We start from the raw sequence: 20,668 nt of genomic DNA on the forward strand, positions 1-20,668 counted from the left end.
TGACCTACACTTATATCACTCACATTTGTTCTTAATACTAGTCGGAATTGTATACGTATTAAATCAATTGACAGGATATATTCCATTGTCCATCACTATCCAATCCAATTAATCATGATGATCCATATCCTTTTTAACTGAGTTGAAAAAAATTAAAATACTATATATATATATATATATATATATATATATATATATATATATATATATATATATATATATATATACATTTATAGATATTCTTGTTAGAACATAACTTGATTTACTAGAAAGATCCAATTGAATAGGATTATCATGAAAACACAAATTAATTTTTGAATATGCACATGATCTTTAAATGTAAACTATAGAATATATCCCCCCCATTCGTATAAATAGACAGAGCCTTTTATGATATTATATATGAAGAGAATATAATACATTCGTGACACGTTATCAAGATTATTATTTTTATCTCGTCAATCATACTCCCACCACCACACTTTTCAATCACTCTGCCCTATCTTTTTATTTTCATCAAGTCGGTATCATAACCAGGATGAAATGACAAATACTTTTTAACTTTAAGTTTCTGGACTCACAAAAAGAAAATTATGATAATTACAATATTTAATTGAAACCCCTATTTGGATCTCATCAATATGTCTGAGAGGTATTAGATAGGATGTGCAATCATTATACTGTGTCTTATCATGTTTACCATGCAAAAGGATGATGGTTTAAGGGTGTCTCAAGAGACGAAGAAGGATTGGGAATGAACGTAAATTGTGGATCAAACTATTATATTCTTACTTATTTTGATATCTTATTTAGTTTTTTTTATTTTCTTAATTATTTCATGAAAAAGTTTTCACGCACACTGACACTAATTTATCTTTACCTCTTTGGTGTCGTAAACATGTCTACAATTGTTTCTAGTATCGAGTGATATATGCTTCTTTGAAGTGAGTCCGAATGGTTTCTGCAACAGCTCATCTGCTTCTTCTTCTTCATGTGCAAAAGAAAACAAGCATAATCGGAAACATTTCATACTTCAGGAAAGTAGATATACATATGTTCATGATCGGTTTTTAACATGCTTCTTCTTATCACTCTGAGATCATGATGTACATATTTAAGTATTAGCTTCTTCTCTCCCAAGATCTTATAACCTGAGGCTTTCCAAGAGGCTTCTCCCGTCGAGCTTTCTGGCGTAGAACGTCCTCAAGAAGTCTCGGTAGCTCATCGTCTTGTACTTCTCCTCACATCCTTTCGTCACAAGCTCCGGAAGAGGGCCGATGACGGCATCTTCGCTTGGCAAAAGGAACGTGGCCACCGAGAGGCGTTCTTTCTCGGTGTTTATAACTGCTCTGTGCTCGATGCTGTTCAGCTTTCCATTGCTCAGAATCTGCACCCAAGCACAGCGTCAGTCATCTTTTGTGCCAGGCAACAACTGTTGAGGGTCTTCCGAATCCCAAATGAAGCACGGTTACCTCAAGTATGTCGCCGATGTTGACGACGAGAGCGCCGGGAAGGGGACGCACGGGGAACCATTTCCCGTTGTTCTTGATTTGAAGTCCTTGGACGTCGTTGATCTGGAGGAGCAACGTCAAGCCGCCGCCGCCGTCCGTGTGTGGCGAGAAGCCCAACACCTGGTCGGCTTCGGGACATGGGGGATAGTAGTTGATCCTCACGCCCTGCGGCATGTCGTCGAAGATATCAAGGAGTCGGTCGGGTGCGATCCCCAGCGCTTCAGCTATAACCTCCATCAAAGTGCTCGCTACTCTCTTGAGCTCCGCTGAGTAGCATGAGAGCGTGTTTCTGAAGCCACGACGCAGCAAATTATGTGCTCGAAGTTGATGCGAACATAACAGTACAGCAAATTAAAAGAGAAGATGATTTCCGATGTTAAGTTAACCTGAAAGTGGGAGGTCGAGTCGGCCAGAATCTCATCTCCCTCAAATGGACTGGGCGAGTTATGACGAAGAACATGTCCGCCCAATCCAATTTTTGCTCCTCCGACATCACAAAAGCTTGTCCATAACCTTGCAATCCTCCCGGTCCCTGCGCGAATGCCTTCTTTTCTTCCAGAGGAAGCTTGAAGAACTCCATAATATCCGCCTTCATCTGCTCGATCACTTCCTCCGGAACTTGATGATTCAGCAGCTGCAAATACCATCGAGATCGACTACGTTGTGCGTAAATGCTTCACTGAAGGTGATGCAGTACTGAGAAGGACCGACCGACCGACCGACCTGGAAGAAGCCCCACTCGGCACAGGCGTAGTGAAGCTTGGCAGACTCTTCCTGGGAGAAGCGGAGATCGAGGAGCCTCGCAAAATCGATCACCGGAAGCTCACCGTCTCCATCCTGAGCGACTGGATATGCGTTGACTTCCGGCCTGATGTATCTCGGAGGGACGGCGCCGGAGTCAGCGACGGAAGCTGCGAGAGCTTGGACGTTGTCGACGGGGATGGACGTGCCGATGTTCTGAAAACTGACTTTTTGGTCGGCCATCTCGCCAAGCACACCTTGCAAGGCGTTTTCTCCCATCTTAAATGGACGCCACACCCGTTAGGTGATGTCGCTTTCCAGTTTCGATCGGATCTCTTCCGACGTTAACGTAATAGCGCAAGCGTCTCTGTTGATAGTCGAAGCTGTCATCATCCTCCGCACTCTCTGTCCGTGAAAACAAGTTTGCTTTCAAGTCAAAAATGAACAGTGATTACATACTTTTCTATCCTTGAAAAAGCAACCTTGTCTTGCATTAAAGAAAAAGAAAAGGAGAAAGTGATGGGAATCAGAATTCGATTTGAAGAGTTTGCTTTCAAATATTCAAAATCTTTAAATATAATAAATTAAACAAATATTATTAACATTCAGCACTTGCCAATAATTTTTCTTTATAAAAAATAAATTATTATTTTTTATCTGTGCTTTTTTTAGAACACTAGTATTTTTCTACATTCATACCACTTATTCCCGTGATTCTTGAATACCACTTGTACTCGATTTATCTCTATGACTAAAAAATGCTTCATCTTAAGATAATAATTTTGGATCAATTTGATTTTTGTCTAATGTGTGATAGAATGAAGAATGAAATTATAAGGATAAAACAAAAAGGCGCACTTCAAATAGTATCATGTGAAGTCTATTTATACATAGTGAAAGAGGATATTTCTTTAACTGAACAGAGAGATTTCCTCATGCAGTTGAGAAAATCTCATCTGCTATGCAGTTGAGAATATCTCTCTTTTATCAGAGAAAATCTCTCTGTTATCATGCCCCCGCAAGATCGAGCTCCTGTCAAGGATACCGATCTTGGATCGATGAAACAAAAATAGTTTACGGGCTAGAGGCTTCGTAAGTGAGTCTGCAAGTTGATCAGCCGTATGGACATGAGAGACACGAAGTTGATGTCCGACAACTTAATCTCGCACGAAGTGAAAGTCGATGGCGATGTGTTTCATGCGCGAGTGGAACACTGAATTGACACATAAGTAGGTAGCTCCAACATTGTCACAATATATTGTGGGAGTATAAGTAAAGCTAACTTTGAGTTCTTTGAGGAGATTTGTGATCCAGTTGAGTTCAGCAGCAGTGGTAGCAATAGCACGATATTCAGCTTCAGTTGTAGACCGGACCACTGTCTTTTGCTTCTTAGAACTCCAGCTGATTGGATTAGACCCAAGAAAGATGACATACCCTAACGTGGAGGTTCTATCATCAAAGTTTCCCGCCCAATCAGCATCAGCAAAGGCATGGAGATAAAGTTGAGTGGTTTTGCGGAGAAAGAGACCATGATTAAGGGTCCCTTTAAGATATCGCAAAATTCGTTTAACCGCAGACCAATGTATAGCAGAAGGTTGGTGCATATATTGAGACAATTTATTGACTACAAATGAGATATCTGTGCTAGTCATAGGTGCCCAGCAAGCCAATCACGTGAGTGATGACACGTGTGACTTGATACAGAATCTTTTTGCTTATTATATTTTGGCGTATATCACTTTATAACTATTGCATAAATGCATATATATATTGTGATGTCCTTGGATTTGTGCAATGGGAATCGGATCGTGATGAGATTACGATAATGAGATCGATTCACCTTTAAACACATATCCTAAATAATCCCGGTCATAGGTTACTCGAGAGGGACATCGTGATAACCGGATAGACTGGTGTGCTGTATACCCATCCATATGATGGATGCAGCTGGTCTCATAGCTGCTCGTGTAGGGACACTAGGGATACAGTACAGGTGAGAATGAGTTCACTGATTGATCCGCTTACGGAATGCTGGATGGTTGATGATGCCTTATTGTCAGACAGCGATTTCGTAGTCCTAGTGGTGTATCTGGTCCTTAGACTTGAGACACCAAGGATGTCCTGTATGAGTGCTCCACTCTTTGATACCAGACTTATAGGTTTGGCTGTCCCAGATCTAGTACAACTGGTCATTGGGAGTGGTAGTCGACCTTACGAGGGCTATTGAGTGTCGACAGAGGATCATCCACTCTCGGTGTCATGAGAGGAATATCCCATGTGTTCTTGCTCAGACAAATCCCTGGCCAGGGTCATTCGGGTTGAGAGAGAAAGAGTTCTTCGGGAGAATCCGATTAGAGCGAGACTTGAGTAGAAATCGTATGGGTCTGACAGCACCATGCTCGATATACGGTCTCTGGGATATTAGATGGATGAGGGACTATAGGTATATGGTAACTGAGGACAGACAGGTCCAATGGATTGGATTCCCCTGTATCGTCTGGGGACTACGGCGTAGTGGCCTAGTACGTCCGTAGTCGATGAGTCGAGTGAATTATTACAGAGATAATAATTCACTGAGTTAGAAGGAGTTCTGACAGGTATGACTCACGGCCAGCTCGATATTGGGCCTAGAGGGTCACACACATATGGTAGGCATTGCGATGAGTAGAGGTTCGGATATGAGATATCCGACGGAGCCCTTGTCTTATTGGATGCAGATCCAATACCCACTAGGGAAGGACCCATTAGGGTTTGACACGGGATCTCTATAAATAGGAGGGATTCACAGCCTCATAGGCTAGAGTCTTTGCTTGCCCCTTCCTATTCTCCTCTCCCTCTCCACCTCAGAGTAGGCCTGGAGTTTTGAGGAGCGTCGTCGCAACCCTGCTGTGTGGATCACCGCTAGAGAGGAGGACGCTTGACCTCCTTCACCCTCTCCTAAGGATCTGCGAGGAAACAGGGATATACGATCTCTCTAGGTAACACAATCTCTATACGCAGTTTTGTGTTTTGCGGATTTTTTGCGCACCAATTTTCGCACGACGACGAACATCTTTTTGGGAATTGGGGATTTTTGTTTTTCTTGTTCTTCCGCTGCGCATATGATGTCGCCCCCATGATTTCCCAACAATTTGGACGGGTGAGAGCCAAGTATTGTAAGGAGCCAAGTACTTGCCGGTATTGAGTTGAGTCTGTGGTAGGGCTGCCATCACATAATTTGAGTGATTCACTAGTAGAGAGAGGAGTAGCAACTACTTTCGCATCCTGCATATTTGTCTTTGATAATAAGTCTTGAATATACTTTTTTTGAGAGATGAAGAGACCGGAGGATGTAAATGTTGCTTCCATTCCCAGAAAGTAGCTCAATGGTCCTAAGTCTTTGAGGGAGAATCGATCAGCCAATTGATTTAAAAATGTTTGAACCTCCAAGGGATCATTGCCTGTAACAATAATATCATCTACATAAACTAGAAGATATATTGTATTGCCATGATGTTGTCGGAGGAATAAAGATGTGTCAGACTTGGAGTTGATGAAGCAAATTGATATTAGAAACGATCCAAGTTCAGTATACCAAGCTCTGGGAGCTTGACGGAGACCATAAATGGCTTTTTGTAATTTGCAAACATGTCTCGGATACTGGTGATGAACAAAGCCAAGGGGTTGCTGCATAAAGATATCTTCAGTTAGAGTCCCCTATAAAAAGGTATTGTTAACGTCCAGTTGTCGTAAGTTCCAACCTCTGGAGATGGCCAAACTTAGAATAAGCCGAATTGTTGTGGGTTTAACTACAGGACTAAAAGTCTATGTAAAATCAACTCCAGGTCGTTGATGAATCCCTTTGGCTATTAATCGTGCTTTATATCGAGCAATAGACCCGTCGGGGTTTCGCTTAATTCGGAATACCCATTTACACCCGATTATATTTTGTGCAGGATGAGAAGGTACAAGAGTCCATGTGGAGTTATGTAGAAGAGCATCATATTCTTCACACATAGCTTGACGCCAATGTGAAGATTTTTGTGCTTGAGTAATTATGGTGGGTTCACTAGTCTCAAGAGAAGAATTGGTGATAGTATGGAAGTCGAGAACCTGACGTGGTTTAAAGATATCACTTTTTGAGCGTGTTGTCATTGGATGGCTAGGAACTGCAGGTTGTGTTATTGGTAAGAGTGGTGGAGAGGCATCGACAGGATGCAAGAGAGGTTGAGATACATCGATGGCACTAGGTAAAGAAAGTTGTTGTGTTTCTGAGGATACGACTTCAGTGGTAGGGGAGACTTGTGAAGAAGGAAGGGGAGAAGGAATGGGGGGAGTGAAGAGTTGTTGAACCGGGAGAACAAAAGAGTGTGGATCTTCAATAATAGGACTGGATGGTGTAGGAGGAGGTTCGTTTGAGGGGATCGAATGTATACTCCAGGAATGAATATTTGTCGGAGTGGTATGAATGGTAGGAGATTCATGGTGTTGAAATGGAAAGGCAGATTCAACAAAAACAACATGTCGTGAAATAAAAACTTTTTGAGATTGTGGTTCGTAGCATCGAAAGGCATTATGCTCAAGAGAATATCTTATGAAGATGCAAGCTTTAGATCTTGGCACTAACTTGTGTGGGGTATAGGGACGTAGCCATGGATAACATAAACAACCAAATATTCTGAGTTTTTGAATGTTTGGGGATTTAGAAAATAGTTTTTCAAATGAAGACTGGTATTGAAGAACTGGAGTGAGCAAACGATTAATAAGGTATATAGCAGTTTGAAAGGCGGCAGACCAAAAAGTTGGTGGCATGGAGGCTTGATGTAGAAGTGTGAGACCAGTTTCTACAATATGTTGATGTTTACGTTCAGTAGAGCCAACTAGTTGAGGAGTGTGTGGGGGTGACTTAAGGTGTTGGATGCCACAGGTTGAGAGGTAGGATGTGAGGGCTTGAAATTCACCTCCACCATCAGAGTAGACTGTTTTAATTGTAGACTGAAAAAAGTTTTCAACCAGCTTTTTAAAGTTGGTGAAGACTTTTGAAACTTCTGATTTATGACGAAGAGGATATAGCCATGTGTATTTAGTAAAATAGTCGACAAAAATAACATAAAAGCTAAACTTATCAAATGAAGTGACAAGCATCATAATAAGTGACAATCCTATTATTTGTAAGAGTAGGAAGAGAATAACGAGAAAGTAATTTATTTTGGATAGGGAGAGAGGGATGACCGAGACGACGATGCCACACATCGATTGAAGCTACAACGGAGGAGTAAGCAGTGGGCTGTTTTATTTGTGGAAGTGACGGCCATTCATAAACATTGTCCTTACTCTGGCCTTGGACCAATGATGCCCCCGTGCTCAAATCCTTAACAAGAAAAGAGTTAGGAAAGAATTCAATGGAGGTATTATTTTGTTTGCAAAATTGAGAAACAGAAATAAGATGTCGTTTAATGTAAGGTGCACATAAAACATCATCGAGTGTAAAGGTTGTGATAGGTGAATTAAGCAGTGTAGAACCCGTATGAGTAATAGGAATTCCTTTACCGTCACCGATGATGATGTCCTCAGTGCCACTATAGTTGTTGTGGATGGACAAGTTCTGGAGATCTGAGGTGATGTGGTGGGATGCGCCAGAGTCCACAATCTAATTATGATCACTAGTCGTTGGAGTAGTCGTGAGATTTGCTTAAGGCCAATGTGATTGAGCAGGAAGTCTGGGTCGAGATCGACAGACCTTTGCAGAGTGACCGACTTTATCACATAGTTGGCAAACAATTATTTGTTGGTTTGTGTTGTGAGGGCGCCAGGACTGCGGATGATTGAAGGAGCCACCTTTGTTAACAATCTTGTTATACAAATTGCCCCTCCTTTTTTGAGTGACTTGAGCTGTGATGGATGGTCCTGGCGGTTTGTCCTCGCGCTTGAGATATATCTCAAAGTCAATCAACTTGTTGAAAAGTTCTTCGAATGTGATTAGTGAATCACGCGCCCGTATTGCTGCTGCCAATTCCTTGTACTCGTCTCCGAGGCCATTGAGGATATGAACAGTAACTTCTTCATTACTGAGGGAATGACCTACCAAGGCCAAGTTATCAACGATAACCTTTATGTTATGTAGATAATCAGCAATATTACTTCCCTCTTGTTTTATCTTCATGAGGCTGGATAGGAGACTAAGCATGCGAGTGCGAGAACGATTGGCCAAGGTGGTTTGCAACTTGCACCAAGCTTCGGCAGCAGTGTCACATGAAGAAATGAGTGGGGCAAGGGATCCAGCGACCGAGGCTTGAATTGCTTGAAGAATGACGCGATCCTGGCGTAACCATAATTTGTGATCCGGATTTGGTACTGGATCGGATGCGCCATAATTTGTGATCCGGATTTGGTACTGGATCGGATGCGCCTGGGATGTTGAGCATCGCCGGTGGACAACGAAGAGAGCCATCGACATAGCCTAGAAGATCATAGCCAAATAGTAGATTAGAGAATTGAGCACGCCATGATGCGTAGTTACCACCATTGGATAATTTGAAGGGGATGAGGGCTGCTGCATTTATGGAGATAAGGATTGTATGTGGGAAGGTACTATGGTTCCCTACAGGAACAGTAATGGGAGCATCAAAGGTAGATGATGATGATATATGGAAGATATGATCAAGCAGAAAGAAGTGTTGATATAGATCAATGTCACCTAAGGTGGTGGCAAATAAGATATGTCAAAGAATAAGGTCTTCGTTGAAGGAAAAGACCTATGCAAGATAGTGTAAAGCTGTAGATTTCTATGCAGTAGTTCTATAGGAAAGACTCTGGGCAGTGATATAGCCAATGGTGTGATCAGCTTTGTGCAAGACAGCTGCAGATCTGTGTGCAATAGATCAACAGTGAGGAATCTTGGCAACGAGGTAGCAGCGTGGAAAGTTACTGAAGGCTGCTTGTCTCTACGAAGGCAGAGCAGGATGTTGGCTGCTGGGAGGCCTGCACCCAGAAGGTCCTCTCGGAAGCAGTGAGGATAATGTTGCCGGAGTCGAGGACAGCGGTGGCGGAGGCGTTGGAGGGAGAAGGCCAGGAGCTGGTCGATGGACCAGCGCGCGGAAGCAGAGCAGATCTAGAGCAGAGGGTCAGTGACGGGGCGCTGGCGGCGATGAAAGGTGGGAAGTGAGAGGTGGATGACTGTAGTGGTTTGATGATGATGCAACAACAGCTTCCATGGCCTGACGTGAAGCTGATGGGTGAGGTTGAAAGACTCAAAGAGGAGAACGCTGCTCTGATACCATGATAGAATGAAGAATGAAATTATAAGGATAAAGTAAAAAGACACACTTCAAGTAGTATCATGTGAAGTCTATTTATACTTAGTGAAAGAGGATATTTCTTTAACTGAATAGAGAGATTTCCTCATGCAGTTGAAGAAATCTCATTTGGTATGCAGTTGAAAATATCTCTCTTTTATCAGATAAAATCTCTCTGTTATAATTTGTAAAAGAAGTATCCAACCGCCACTCCAGAGAAAAACATAATCCAACATGTGTTTTTCTATGTATCTTTTCGAGATACAATGATCCTCTCATGCAATATGCATGGAACACGAGACAATTAATATCCCGACGCAGTTAAAAGAAAGAAAAAAATAATAGAGAATATTGAAGGAGGACAAAACAAAGTAGAAGTCTTCGTAGCACCGATGTTTTGGAAACAAAAACGAAAGGCAATTGGAACACAAAAGAATATACGTATCAATCGTTTCATAGGGTATCCATTAGTTCACATAGATATAATTATTAGTTTTGGCAGAATAAAATGAACAAGTCTGAGCAAAACTATTAATATATCTAGTGACAATAGAGCTTTTAATATAATGTTAGTTTTTCATATATTTTAGTATTATGTGCAAGTCCCTTGAACCCTTTTATTTATCTGGATATCTTCTTGACAAGTTAATATTTTATTATCATTAATTCACATTGATATAATTATTAGTTTTGGCAGGACGAAATCAACAAGTTTGACTAGGACAAAGCAAGCAAATATATATATATATATATATATAGTGACAATAGGGCTTTTTTTTCTTCTATTGTTAGTTTTTCATATATTTTAGTATTATGTGCAAGTCTCTTGACCCTGTTATTTATCTAGATATCTCGTTTAAGTCAATTTTTTATTATCATTAGTTCATATTGATATAATTATTAGTTTCAACGGGACAAAATGAATAAGTTTGACAAGGAGCCAAGTAAAAATAATAATACATCTAGTAACAATAGGGCTTTTTTTTCTAATAATAGTTTTTTCATATATTTTAGTAATATGTGTAAGTCCCTTGAACCCTATTATTTATTTGAATATCTCCTTGATAAATTAATATTTTATCATCATTAATTCACATTGATACAATTATTAGTTTTGAACCCTATTATTTATTTAGAGATCTTATTAATAAGTTAATATTTTATCATCATTAGTTCACATTCATATAATTATTAGTTTTGGCTAGACAAAATGATCAAATTTGCTTAAAAATATTAATATATCTAGTGACAATAGAACTTTTTTTACTAATGTTAGTTTTTCATATATTTCGGTATTATATGTAAGTCTGTTAAATCTTGTTATTTATCTCGATATCTACTCGATATTTTGGGATAATCCTACATGATTTTGCCCTTTCGTAGTAAGTAAAAAAATCGGTTAAAGCAGAATAATTTTTTTTCCTCTTTGTATATCAAAATAGGTTTCTCATCAAAATACCAACTTGATATCAAAATACAAATATCAATCAGAATAGCATAAACAATAGAGTAATAAATCAATCACACAGTGAAACCAAATTTTTAACGTGAAAAACCCAATGCAAAAAAAATCACATGACCGTAACCTCAAACTTCCACTATCAATACTAATGATAGCAGGTTTATAGTAAATCTTCTTTAGAATAACCATAAGATCATAATAACATCAAGAACATAGATCTTTGCTCAAGAATACATATCATCATCAGGATATATCACATCAAAAAGAAATTTTAGGTCTCACAAAGTGGGTATAGTAGGAAAGTACCTTAGAAAGTGTAAACTACATATCAACACCGTTAGGATTGTAAAGTTACTGTAAAAATTCTCTGTATAAAATTTGGGTTAAAACTGATGTTTACCTTTTAATTAACATTTGGGCTCAAACGCCCAATTGTCCAAGCAATTAGACCCAACAGCCTTAAGATAGAATAAATATTCTTTAATCTTCTTTTCTACATTAGTTTATCTGTTTACTTTCTTCATGATTAATTAACTTAGCTTAACTCAAGATAAATTTGCCTATTTATCGAGAGGGATTGTAAATGGAAAATATTTTAATAATTTTCCTATAACAGTAGTGATATCTTACTGTTAGCGGAATGTATTTGAACATTCATGACTTCCTAACAAATTAGTATGCACGAATTAAGAGAATTGTGGGACTTTCATATAATAATTAACATTATACATAGAAAGTTAATGTTGCAGAATTAATTTGTGGAAATTAAATCATTCGCTTCAAAATCTCCATAGGTAAAACCTCCTATATAGCATATAGCCATGGCATTAGAAACCCTCCTTTATTTCAGAACATGAGAGAGGAATCCATCCATACGCGGAGCATAAATCTCTCTAGTAGACTCAGCTCCAGTGACGATACGCACCAATTTGTTTCAACTTTTTATGTTGGGGATAGGGAGCAAGAAAATAATAAAAATATAATACTGTAGTAATTAAAAATAAAAATTTTAAATAAAAAATAATATAATATTAAACAAAAAATAGAATAAAAATATATAAAAAAAATATTTTTTGAAGTGCATGTGATTAGCTTAATGAATCATAATCCTATTTATAGAATCTTATGCTAACCACCTCATTAGGATATATTCTTGATGATAGTAACTTCTTGGATTATGAGCCACTTAGGTTAAAACTATTTATAATATAACAACCTAAAATATGATAATTACATAAGATAACTAATCAATTGCCGATACTCTCCATAATTCATAGTTATATATTATAATTTGAGATATGAAATAAACATGCTTCTAAAATAAAAGTGACTTAGTGGAAATATCTATCACTTATTCATTTGTGCCATAATACTTTGGTGTTATAGTTCCACTTACTAAAATCATATGAAATGATAGTATATCTTTATATCCTTTGTTCTTCTATGAAAGTCTGGATTCTTTATCATTATAATTATAACTTTGTTGTCATAAAAAATTTTAATTACTTTTTTTCGTTCTCGATGAAGATATCTAAGAAGTCTTGTAAGCTATATTGCTTGACAAGATGATATAGCTACATATTGATGTTGACAATACAATTGTTGTTTACTTCTTTGAACTCTTAATATATAGCTTGTGACGTGAAGATGAAGATATTGCCAAAAGTACTTTTTTATATCACCCAAAACTCTTGTCCAATCACTATTAGTAAAATAAATAATTTATTAGAATTATGAGAATACCATATAGTCGGTAATTCTAATAATATAATATATAATTCTTTTAATAGCTCTAAGATGATGTTTGTTTGGACTATACATATACCTAAATACTGCGCTAACAGAAAAAATAATATATCATCGAGTGTCAGTTAGATAGATGAAACTTTCAATCAAACTTATATAGTATTTTGTATTTACTAAACTTATATTATTTATAAGTTTTAATTTCTCATTTATATTCATGCGTATTGTTATAACTTCACAATGAATCATATTAGACATTTTAAGTAGATATATTTCATACTTTATCCGTGAAATAAAAATTCTATCAAATCCTTACTTTACTTTCAACCCAAGAAAATAGTGTAATAAATCTCTCTAAATTGACTTGATTTTCTCATTTTGTTATCTTTTGTCATTCCTCTTTTTCAACTATTTTATCAAAACTTATAAATCTAAAACAAATAAAATAAATATTAAATTATAATTTTTTGTTAGTGATATGTATTTTTAAAGAGGAGTTTCATATATTTTATACTCATAGGTCAACATAAAATAGCATGAATTAATTCAATACAATTAAAATCTCTTAATACTTTTCTAATAAGAAATAGTTCTTACTTTATTTGTCATCTTTCACATACATCAAGTATATTAATTTAAAGTAATTCAAAAATTATTATTTTTTACTTAACAACCTTAAACCTTTAATGTTAAATGTTTATATCTTAAATATCATAAATTAGAGAGTCACTCTTTTGAGTTACAATAAGAGTACATTTTTCAATATTTGAAGAAACATATGTTTTATGTCTTATAAATATTTACTATAATCAAACATAACTAAATATCCATCATTTGTGAGTTTCTTCAGTACCTCTAAATATTGATCTTATGTTTGACATATGATTAGAATATTTATTATGTAAGAACCAAATATCATTTGAGATATTATTAACTTATGAATAAGTCATGAACAATTTATAATTTTCTTCATTTTCCTCTAAGAACTTGCTTGTTTTTATCTCTTCTACCAATCTACCTTCATGTGATCTAACTCTGAATTCCACGCTTATAATTTTTTAATTTAATTATTTTTGTTCAGCCCAATCAAAGTATCTGTTCAACTTTGCTTTTACATGCAAGAAACATATCAATTCATCAAATAAAAAAAAAGATAAATCTTTTAACTCTTCAATTACAACAATAATATGATCAAATTTTGAAGTTAAGAATTCTCATAACTTTTACAATAATAATATGATCATAAAAATGTTCACCACAAGATTTTATTTGACTAGCAATTTCAATTACTCAAAAAAAAAAATCTTGTATCAATTTATTATTTTTCATAAATAAAATCTCAAACTCCATCAATTTAAAGTTTTAATATAATCATCTTCGATAAACTTTAAAATTTATTTTGAAATATCAACCAAACCTGTAAAAATATCTTCTATTTGTCCAAAAAAAAAAAATTGACACATATATTCAACACAACCTAAAACCATCTCCCAAAAGTTAAAAATTTCTCAACCAGTACCTATTGTCCAATTTCGATTTGGGTTTACGATGAATTTGGATAATGAAATTATAATATAAAATAATGGAAAATTTAAAATTAAAACCACGCAGCTTCAGTGGCCAAACTGTGAAAGAACATTCAACAATAGAAAATTGAAATTAGTATCAAATAAAGTTTTTTTTTTGGCAAAAAAGAAAGCTCGAGAGTTTTTAGATCAAAAACTAAAATTCACTCAAAGTCCAATCAAATAATCAACTTCTTTCCAATGTTTCATTATTGAGATTGCACCTATTTCCACTGTATTCAACATTCAAAGTCCTGTGCAGATACAGTAGAGCTCTGAAGGTCCATTTTCCATGAAACAAACAAAGCTCTACACCACAATCATTTTGCTCTTTTGGTAATGGTTCAGAAGATGCATGGCTGAACAGAGTCATACAACCCACTTCCATGACCTTCAAAGCCATCATACACCCGAATCAGTAAAAACATTTTGGTTCATAATTCACGAACTAAATACTGGCAATATGTACGCACTGATACAATGTTACAATCTGTCAAAAAGTGGCTAGTAGAAAGAACCTTTTGAGGTTTTTCGAGACTGGCAAACCAGTTCTTAGTGTCCAAACAGAGGGATGACCAAAGTCCAAGGAGAAACAGCTTGAGACTTCCTTTGATCGCATGCTCTACCAACTCGCTGATCTCAATGAATATTCATCAATCACATTGGAGGCACATTTCTGTATTAGGAATGAAGTGTGTGGGTTTCCCTCATCCTTTTGACCAAACTTACAATCCTAGTTAGGCACATTGCTTTCTGGCATGCTCAGGTATCAGCCTTGCTACTGTCTCCACTGGCACTCCCTTCAATTCTAATTAACACAACAACAAAAAAAAAGTCCGCTTAATCTAACACATGATTATTCAAAAAATCTTCACAATCGTTACTAATTTTCACAGAAGACTCACCATGAGGCTTGAAATTGAAGAGAGGGGGCAGAAAACGACCATTTGGCAAGCGAGTATTATGATCTCGAAGTTCATCAAAGAATGGATGAACTAATGCTTCTAACTGTATCCAAGAAAAAGTCTTATTCAAATGGACATATGACAACCAAGAATTCAAGGGAAGGCACTGTCTATACTCACAGCAGTACATCGCAGTTTTGGTGAGTACTGTAAAAGCCTAGATACAAGATCAACAGCTTCAGGAGGCATTCGCTTATGGAATATCTGATTGAAGTAGATGAAGTGATCAGTCTTTAAAAAAGATAAAAATTATAAAAAACAACATTCACTCAATGTGAAAAACTGTGCAAGAACATATAACTACATTACCTTGTGCCAAGGGTGAGCTTTGATCTGGGAAAACTTGAACTCAGTGTAGTTTGGGTTCATGCATTTAATTTCTTCTCTTGTGGGGGTACCTAAAACCTGCAACAGCAAAATTACATAAGAGGGGGCAATGGAGAGGAATAGGAGTTGATACCAAATCATGAACACAAAACAGTGACATACCTTAATTATTTGGACTAGTTGGTCAACTCCACTTTCACCAGGAAAGAGAGGCTGTTAAAATCATAGATGAACTTAGTTGAGAATGAATGATAAAAATAATGTCCGACCTGAAATAGTAACCTACATATGTTCATAAAATATGACATTAGCTACCTGTCCTAGTAGTAGTTCAGCAAGAACACAACCAGCAGACCAGATGTCAATTGCTGTAGTATATTCAGTTGCCCCAAAAATAAGCTCCGGAGCTCTATAATACCTCGAGCATATGTATGATATATTTGGTTCACCTTTAACCTAACAAATCAAGTTTCAGCACTGGAGAAACTAAAACATCAAAAACACACCACAGTTCTAGAAAATGAACTAAATTACCAAGACTTTTGCACTCCCAAAGTCACATATTTTCAGCTGATGAGTATGTGGATTGACCTGTTCCAAAATGATATAGCAATAAGAGCACCACTACTTTGTAGACTGGTAATTCCAATAGTATGAAAAAAAAAATGTTTATTATCACTTCTACAAAGATAATGAAACAACCAAATTCGTCAATCTCCATTATAAAATTTTCAATATGAGACAGAAGAATTCCATTATTTTCATGTAAATCAGCTGTGTTAAAAGACAAATCTGAACCACAGTAAACAAAAGTAAGAATTGGATTAGTATATACCAGAAGATTTTGCGGTTTAATATCTCTGTGGCACACCCCAATGCTGCCATGAATGTATGCCAGTGCTCGACAAATCTGTTAGAAAAGAAAATTAAACTGTATCAGCAGATCTACAAGTACTTTAAAACAAGTGGGGAATGTAGAAAATTTTGAACAATCAGTTTCTCAACCATACTCAAATTTAATCTAAATTATCGCCCACTTTATCAATATTATCTAGTCAATAACTGGAATACGGGCACTAGTCTTACTGACATATAACTAAATACAACATCGAGATCTACAAGCTTTATAAACTATAGAACATGCCAAATCCATAAAATTTATGGATCATTACTACAACATATAATGATCTGTAGAAATATGACATCCAATCTTGATAATAAGCAAAAAATGACAACATTATGAATCCAAACTCACCTGGTACATGTACAGCTTCACAAATATTAGTGGCATACGTTGGTTCATCTTGTTGTAGTGTCTAATAACACGATGAACTGTCTCTGGTACATATTCAAGCACCAAATTGAGATACAGCTCATCCTTCTCAGTTGTTGAAAAGAAGCAATGCTTCAGAGAGATAACATTTGGATGGTCAAGAAGATGCATGGTTTGTAACTCACGATTCTTGTACCTCTTATCCTGAATAACCTTTTTTATAGCTACTGTTTCACCTGTCTCAAGACATTTGGCCTAACAAGATAGACAAAGAGATAATTAAAACAAACTCATAAATTTGAAAAGAAATAAATTCACTACATCAGCATACATCAATGAAAAATATCACATCATGGAAGCATGCTCATGCTAAATCAAATAACCATGCAACCATTTCTAACAAGTGAACTTATAATTACAATTTATAAGTCCTATCAAGAAGCATGACAAGAACTTTGGTGGACTAATTAACCACCAGACTGACCTGGAAGACAATTCCAAATGATCCATGACCTACAACACGCTCAGCCATGTAGCTGACAGTCTGCAATTAAAATCAACAACTTACAATATCAAGTTTAGTGCATATGCAAAAAATTTAGGAAATTAATACACAAAAATTAAAAATGATTTCAAAATTTTAAATTCCTTTTGCTCAAAAGGCCAGCATTGAAAAACTACAGCATATCTCATCGAAAGACAAAATATTAAATTGTAGCAAAAAAAAGGACAAATGTCTATTTCCTAAAAATTTCTTTTACCTGCTTTGGCTGGCCCTTTTTCCCAGTGATAGTTGCAACAATTATATGACCTGTTTCTGTCCCATTCCCATTAATCACAGTTGCTTCCACTTCCTGCAGTATTCCATTAATTAGTCACAGACAATCATGTGGCCTGTCTCATTTGTCATGTAGGGAAACTCTTATTTTAATACTTATGTCATAGAGAATAGCCATCATCTGTCAGGAGCACAACATGTGTTGATCATCACCTACCTTATCCTCCCTGATTCTCATATCACTCATCTCCTCCGGCAACTTGTCAACACGAACACTAGTGCCACTGGTGTTTTTCAACCCTGAAGAAGGCACCACGCTCACTGAAGCCATTTGTTAGTTGTAGAGATTATGCAGCATCCAACTACATCTCCTGAAAATCTTTTTCAGAATGAAGATAGCATTGATCTGTCACCAAAGATATGAAAAAATTCATTAGGCACAATGGAAATGTGAAAAAAATAAGATTTCAATCATTGTGCAGACAGTCTTAGCAAGTTATCTAAAAGACAAGTTATGAAGATAGCATTTACTTGTTGCCAAAGATATGAAAAATAGCATTATGCACAATGGAAACATGAAAAAAAATCTCAATTATCTCGTTTGACAGACAATCTTAGCAAATTATCTAAAAGACAGAAATCAGGTCCTCATATTAAAGCTTCCATAACAGAAAAGAAAACATTATGCAGAAGGAAGATATAGTAAAATTGCAGGCTAGAAAAAATAAGTTCCGGAACAAATAAAGTCCACAGAAGCAATAATCGATTTTTTTATAAACATTAATGGAGCGAATCAAATAAACAGTTATCCAATTCCTTAGTCCTCCAATCTATAAACTGCCCAGTGGGCATGACTCTCACTTGTCAGCTAGATGTATTGCAAAACAAAGTGTATACACCATTTGGAACAGCTATAATGAATAGCCAAAACTCTTGTCTAAGTATCCCAACAGTGGCTTACCTACATAATCAGCCAATAGACATGCATTTTTCAACCTACCAAGAGATGAAAGTCACACATACCTACTCCTAAAAGACACATCCTAAATTGCTCTTCAAATTAAAGTCAAACTAGGTTGTGGAGGAAATTTAGCAAATGATCCAATATATCTCTTAATTTGTCAAAGAACAACAAAAAAAGTAGTTTGTCAAAGAGATCAGCCTTGATCTTCATGATGTACCACACCCTGTCCAAGCGACACTGGCACTACATCGGAATCAAATTCCTTTAGAAGCGAAAAAGGCAAATAAACAGTCGCCACGTTTGCTGCACTAAACATATATTAGTCAAGAAATACAACCAAAGAAAGGCTGAGGCATTCTAAACTAATTCTCCACCATCACCAATTTTTCAGAATATTGCATCAACTTGTTTTCTTTTCCATCAGAGAAACTACATATATAGATAAGGAAAGGATTTTGAACAAAGACTCAGAGAATGACAAGATTTAAAAGAAATAACCCGTAAACAACTTGCACTTAATTAGACAAAATTTCTCAAATCGCGGCTAAACCCCCCGCCGGATACTCAAAAAATCCTCTCTCTTTTTATCCGTAAAGCATATCCAAAGATCCGCGATCAATCAGTTTCAAGACCCAGATCAAACAAAGGCGCTTAAACCGATATCGTCCTCCGAAATCCAACAGGACCCCAGCAAAATCCGCACCAAACAGCAGATAATTAGTAGACGTACAGTCACAACGATCCACGAGATTTGCGCAATACTAAGATTTGGAGGACAGGAAAGTGTGATTACTAACATGAAAAAAAGTCAAGAAACTCCCAGGATTCGATCAAGGAACACACAACTGAACTAAAAGATCTAACAACTCATTCTGACAAACCTAGAAACAAAAAGCAGCCGAGGAAAGATCGCCCCCTCCTGACCTCCGTCTCCTCCTGCCACAAGGGCAGATTGAGATCAGAATTAAGGGCTTTAATCTCCTCTCGCGTCTCGTTCTTGGGTAGATGGCAATCAAGGCAAAAAAAAAGCCTCTTCGAGGTCCTTCAAAACGTACCCTTGTTTGACCGTTCAAACTCGATTCCCATCCACTGGTTAATAATCACGATAATTATCATTACTAATCATATTCTTAATAAGTTGATGACGATGACGATGATGTCTTTTCCCTCAGTATTGACCAGCTAATACTTCTTTAGCTTTTGGTTAACCAACAACGAATATTCGCACTGCACATCACTCGATTCTCCAACCGAGCATTATTATTATTCCTTAAATGACCAAACTACCCTTGCTTTGTTCCCGAGCGGTCTCTCGGCAAAGTTTGAGTACCGAAACTACCCTTTCACCGGGTTTTCCACCTTTGAATCGACGGTTCTGCTTCGCCGCAGAAGCGATCGCTCACGATCTTAGATTGAAGCTGGGTGCCCGGGCGTCGTTGTCGGGATCGGACGGCTGAGAGACGCCCTGCAGGACGACAGCCGATCACCGCGAGGAAGGGTGTTTCGGTAAATGCAGTGGGAGATATTGAGAAATGATTGGTTGTAACTGCAAGAGGTCTCGCGAAGGTGAGAACCCCACGTGTCGGAAAGGTGCTGTGGAAGCACACTCTAAAATACTTCACGTACCTCGAAGATCCAAACTAAGGCCCACCAACTCAATATAAAGAGGATCCAAATAATAAAGTCTTTATCTTCGAGGGATTCTTTTAGACAATTCATCGGAAAAAAATACTCAATATTTGCTTTTTACGACGCCTTAAATTGAGAAATGATGTAGAGCCAATTTTTGTCAAATGGATGGATGAGAATATTGTTATTTACTCTTATTATCATCGGGGGATTGTAAAACTCTTTAAAATGAAATTTCGAAAATCATAGAAAAGTTACAAAGAGTTGAGAAACTATCGAACACTAAAGCCTTCGAGCTTAATGTCCTAATTGACCAACGAGCAACTTAAAAAATTAAAAAAAATTAAGGTGAGAGATATGATCGGGCATTGATCGTTGAAACCATAACGTGAGACGTGATCGGGAATAATAGTTTTCAAAGCATTAAATCTTT

The 20,668-nt window shown here is 36.9% G+C and overlaps 2 protein-coding genes across 2 annotated transcripts; both read right to left on the bottom strand.

Annotated features, from left to right (window-relative positions):
- Positions 1–1,012: 1,012 nt before the first annotated feature.
- Positions 1,013–2,521, bottom strand: LOC103985634 (2-oxoglutarate-dependent dioxygenase 11). The gene is made up of 4 exons (XM_009403389.3): positions 2,235–2,521; positions 1,898–2,145; positions 1,473–1,800; positions 1,013–1,387 (listed from the first exon to the last, which is right to left on the bottom strand). Exons 1-4 carry the CDS (start codon positions 2,493–2,495, stop codon positions 1,145–1,147), a joined length of 1,080 nt encoding a protein of 359 aa, XP_009401664.2. The 5' UTR covers positions 2,496–2,521; the 3' UTR covers positions 1,013–1,144.
- Positions 2,522–14,714: 12,193 nt separating this feature from the next.
- Positions 14,715–19,646, bottom strand: LOC135639048 (shaggy-related protein kinase gamma-like). Its single transcript, XM_065152766.1, has 13 exons — positions 19,488–19,646; positions 17,860–18,048; positions 17,626–17,718; positions 17,349–17,408; positions 16,847–17,119; positions 16,427–16,501; positions 16,126–16,182; positions 15,907–16,047; positions 15,754–15,804; positions 15,574–15,669; positions 15,385–15,468; positions 15,205–15,307; positions 14,715–15,107 (listed from the first exon to the last, which is right to left on the bottom strand). The coding sequence occupies exons 2-13, from the start codon at positions 17,971–17,973 to the stop codon at positions 15,037–15,039; spliced, it is 1,218 nt and encodes a 405-aa protein (XP_065008838.1). The 5' UTR covers positions 17,974–18,048; positions 19,488–19,646; the 3' UTR covers positions 14,715–15,036.
- Positions 19,647–20,668: the final 1,022 nt, after the last annotated feature.

Source organism: Musa acuminata, chromosome BXJ3-5, assembly GCF_036884655.1.
Source record: "Musa acuminata AAA Group cultivar baxijiao chromosome BXJ3-5, Cavendish_Baxijiao_AAA, whole genome shotgun sequence".
Lineage (NCBI taxonomy): Eukaryota > Viridiplantae > Streptophyta > Magnoliopsida > Zingiberales > Musaceae > Musa > Musa acuminata.